This window comes from Theobroma cacao, chromosome 4 (genome assembly GCF_000208745.1).
Source record: "Theobroma cacao cultivar B97-61/B2 chromosome 4, Criollo_cocoa_genome_V2, whole genome shotgun sequence".
Taxonomy (NCBI): domain Eukaryota; kingdom Viridiplantae; phylum Streptophyta; class Magnoliopsida; order Malvales; family Malvaceae; genus Theobroma; species Theobroma cacao.
In genome coordinates, this window is record NC_030853.1 from 31,598,409 (window position 1) to 31,602,040 (window position 3,632).

General features: G+C 37.1%; 1 protein-coding gene across 2 annotated transcripts; it reads left to right on the plus strand.

Annotated features, from left to right (window-relative positions):
* LOC18603731 lies at window positions 409-2,664 on the plus strand. 2 transcript variants are annotated; one of them, XM_007035862.2, is made up of 5 exons: window positions 409-472; window positions 588-707; window positions 856-900; window positions 2,020-2,117; window positions 2,390-2,664. In XM_007035862.2, exons 2-5 carry the CDS (start codon window positions 654-656, stop codon window positions 2,466-2,468), a joined length of 276 nt encoding a protein of 91 aa, XP_007035924.1. In that variant the 5' UTR covers window positions 409-472; window positions 588-653; the 3' UTR covers window positions 2,469-2,664. The 2 variants fall into 2 exon arrangements, with proteins under 2 accessions (XP_007035924.1, XP_017975552.1); XM_018120063.1 differs by lacking the exon at window positions 409-472 and having other exon boundaries at window positions 489-707.

A 3,632-nucleotide genomic window follows, 5' to 3' on the forward strand; every position in this document is an offset into this window, starting at 1 on the left:
TTAATCTGATATTGAGCTAGTAAAGGGGTTATGGAAAGTTTATATGTATATGGACATTACAACACTTATCAATATTAAGGTTTTTTTTAGAAAATAATGATCTTTTGACAAAATAAAGCAAAAAAGATGAAAAATATGTGATCTAGAGTTTCATACCTTGAAAGGTAATATATCACGCAAAATATGAAATCATTGTTTATATTTTCAGAATGAAAAAATAACACGACTAGAATAAACAAATACTATTATGAATCATGTCGGGTCAGAAGTTCAGCCCATCGACGGCCCAATGTGAGTTTATCAGGCCCAATGTAAACAGTAGAAAGAAAGCTATCTGGGCCAAAACAGCCCAGTATAGGCCCAACACGTATCCACCACCGGTCGTGTAATCTAAACGGTGAGCCCCCGCGCCCCCCCCCCCCACCCCGGCTCCGTGGTTTTTCCAGTTTCCAGTTGCGAGCCGCGACGCGAGGTTCGACCTTCATTCTTCATCTATTCATTTTTTTTGTGCACAGTTCAGTTTTTCCAGATTTCGATTCCTTCCGTGCACTGTTAATCGAATGCCATGTTGTGATTTGCTTGATCAGATAATTTATTTAAACTCGAAACAAATTTCGAAGCAGAAGAAAAGAAAGGAAGGAAGAAAGAAAGAAATGCCGTCTCTCCAAACAGCGTTGCCCCCTGAGCTTGCTAACAATGTGATCAGAGTTAGTATCCTTCCATTTATCTCGATTTCTTTTTTGTTTTTCTTTTCTTGTTATTTGAAATTAATAAATACTCTCTGTATTGAAACTTAGTTTGAAATGATTCGGTTGTTTGATTCCTTACGGTTTTTCTTAATCTTTTTGGTTGCAGCTTTACCGGGAGTGTCTTCGAAGAGCTAAATACATAGGGCATAAGGTAACCTGATCATTCAAAGAGTTCACTCTATGTAAATATCAAAATTTAACAAGTTTGAGAGCATTTTGTTGGTTTGTTTATTTATTTACTGTATAGTTAGCTGGAACCATCTTGTTTCGTGGTTTGATATCATATACTGCTTGCAGAATAATTTAGAGAAAGTTATCACAGAAGAGAAATGCAGGTTAGTTGTCATGTAAAGTCCAGTCTAATGAGGGTCTTTTAGTTCCGTTCTCATCTTCTTGATATGCTGGCTGCAATAGATGTCCCTGATAGAGTATTTTGCAGGATTTTTAGCTTATTTTAGCAGATTCTAGTTTCTTAATCCCCATTGTCTTGACTCTCAACTAGTTATTTTTAAAACTTTATTTGCTTTGGTGAGGGGACCCTATCTCCTTATTTGTGATGTTACAGAAATATTTTTAATACTTCGGAGCGAAGCAAGGATGAGGATGAAGATGGTTGCATTTACTATTGGTGGAACCGGGAAGTACTTTTGAATGATGACAAAACTTTATTCAGAGTGTCAGATATTGTGCATTATCCACTCTTATGTTGCCTTTGGTTGGCATACTCTTCCATTGAAAGGAAGAATGTTGTTCTATGGTTGGCATTTACCGAGATTTTTGGGGTAGAAGTATGTTATGGAGGATAAATAATTTGGCAGTTGTCATTCGTAGGACATGGGCTTCAGTTGATCCGCTCTGTCATGAATAGCTTTTAAAGGTCTTCTATTCATTTTAGCTCATAGTTGCCAGAGGCTTTATTCCTTATATTTAGCTCAAAAGTAAACTAATGAGTAAACATTACAAGTTTTATAGGTATGTACTGCAAATCTGGTAGTAAAGGATGATGTTTTATTTTATCAAGAGAATATATAAAGATCTATGGATCTAGTAGAACAATTTTGATGATGGTGCAAAGATATTGGATCAAGAACCTGGGTCTTGAATCCTTGACATGCTTTGTATGTACCTGGGGTACCAGTAGTGTTGGTTACATACATACTTAGGCTACTAACATCCTGAAGCTGAAGCATGTACTTTTTAATTTTGTCTCCAATCATATTGTGAGTACGCGGGAAATTAACTTCCAGCCAATATTTAATTTGCTGTGCAGCAACATAATACAGCTTTGGTTGTTGATATGGTAAGGCAGCAGTTCAAAAAGCATATGCATGAGACAGATCCAGAGAAGATTCAGAAGTTGAAGGATGAGTGAGTCTTGGTTTTCCTTGTTTCTGACATTTTAAAACCATCTGTTAGTGGGGTCTGCCTGGACTGTCGTAGAAGAATGTAGTTACATATTGATGGTGTATCACAATGGAATAATCTTATTGTCATTTTGGCTAGAATTTTGAAGACATGAAGCTCTTTATCCTCAAGCCAGATCGAAGGAGATTTGAGTCACCTATATGCATGCTTTCTATTGAATTTCAACTCATTAACAAAGTTTTAGCATTGTCTTAATTTGAGTTGTTTCTTTGCAGTGCTGCAAGGGGACTTATAAACCACATACTCTATGAGTCTGAGCAGATGTCTGGACGTAAATTTAGCAAGAGCTCTTGATAGTGTTGGAGTTTTTATTTGAGATGTTGGTGTATAAGACAAAGTTATGACTGCTAAACCAAGTAATAAAGAGGCTTGGGTTTTGGGATTCCTAATTATTTTCCCGGTGTAGAAGCATTATGATCAGTGAACCGTGCATGAGTTTTTTACTTAATAATTGAAGTTTGTATGATGCATGATGCTAAGGTAGTTGCAAGTTCTGTGGGTTCAACAAATAATTATCTTGCAATTGCCAGTGATGGTGCAGTTTCATCTACCAGTCTGATGTGTTATCTCTTGTATATTCATTTCAATATTCCTGAATACTACCTGCAAGATTTTATTTCTTTCTGTTCGGAAGAAGTTGAAACAGATTCGAGTTTAGCATATATCTGTTTTGGAAGTGCCAATATTTACCTTGGGTTCTTAACTGAGTTGCTACCTTCAAAACTATCCTAAGGACAGTGATATGGAAGGCATTCCTAGTAAGATCCCACTACCAAGGTTATGGCCTATGGACCCAAATATGAACTTCTCATTCATGAGGAGTAACAGGAAAAAAACTATAGCCTCTACTTTGAACTCAAGGCCCTTCTACCAGCATCTTGTTATCGTTAGTTTTGCCCCTCCAAAGTGAATAGCTTCATCGTTTAGCTACCTTACTGTCTGATGATTCTCATTCTCAGCCATAAAGCATAGGGTGCTTTATAGAATCATTGTTCGGTTCCAAGTTTCAAGCATCAAGAATGATTCCCGGAAAAAGTGCCTGCCATTTATTTTACTCCTCGTGGTGGTTTACAGTCTAATCTAGCATGGAGATGAATGGAACAGTGAAAGCTTTCAAACCCTGAGATAACTACACATTTCACAGTTCTGATATTGAAAGGGTATTGACTTTTGTTACTCTCGAGGAAATTGTCCCTTCTAAGGCGTTTGGCTACATGAACATGAACTAAACCCAGGTCGCTTTTGAGGTTGCTTGTTGTCTTTCATGGTGGACAAAATGATAGAATTTAATACTTTTCCAAGACTAATGAAAAAGGAGCTTTTAGAGGATGGTTTCGTGACCAACTTGTGCTATTAGATTTGACAGAAGCGTTTGTCCTCGGGATCAGCTAATAGTCATGAATCTGTTAACAAAAGCAGAATTTCCTTTTTCCATCTCAGGGGGAATTGTCTGGAAAA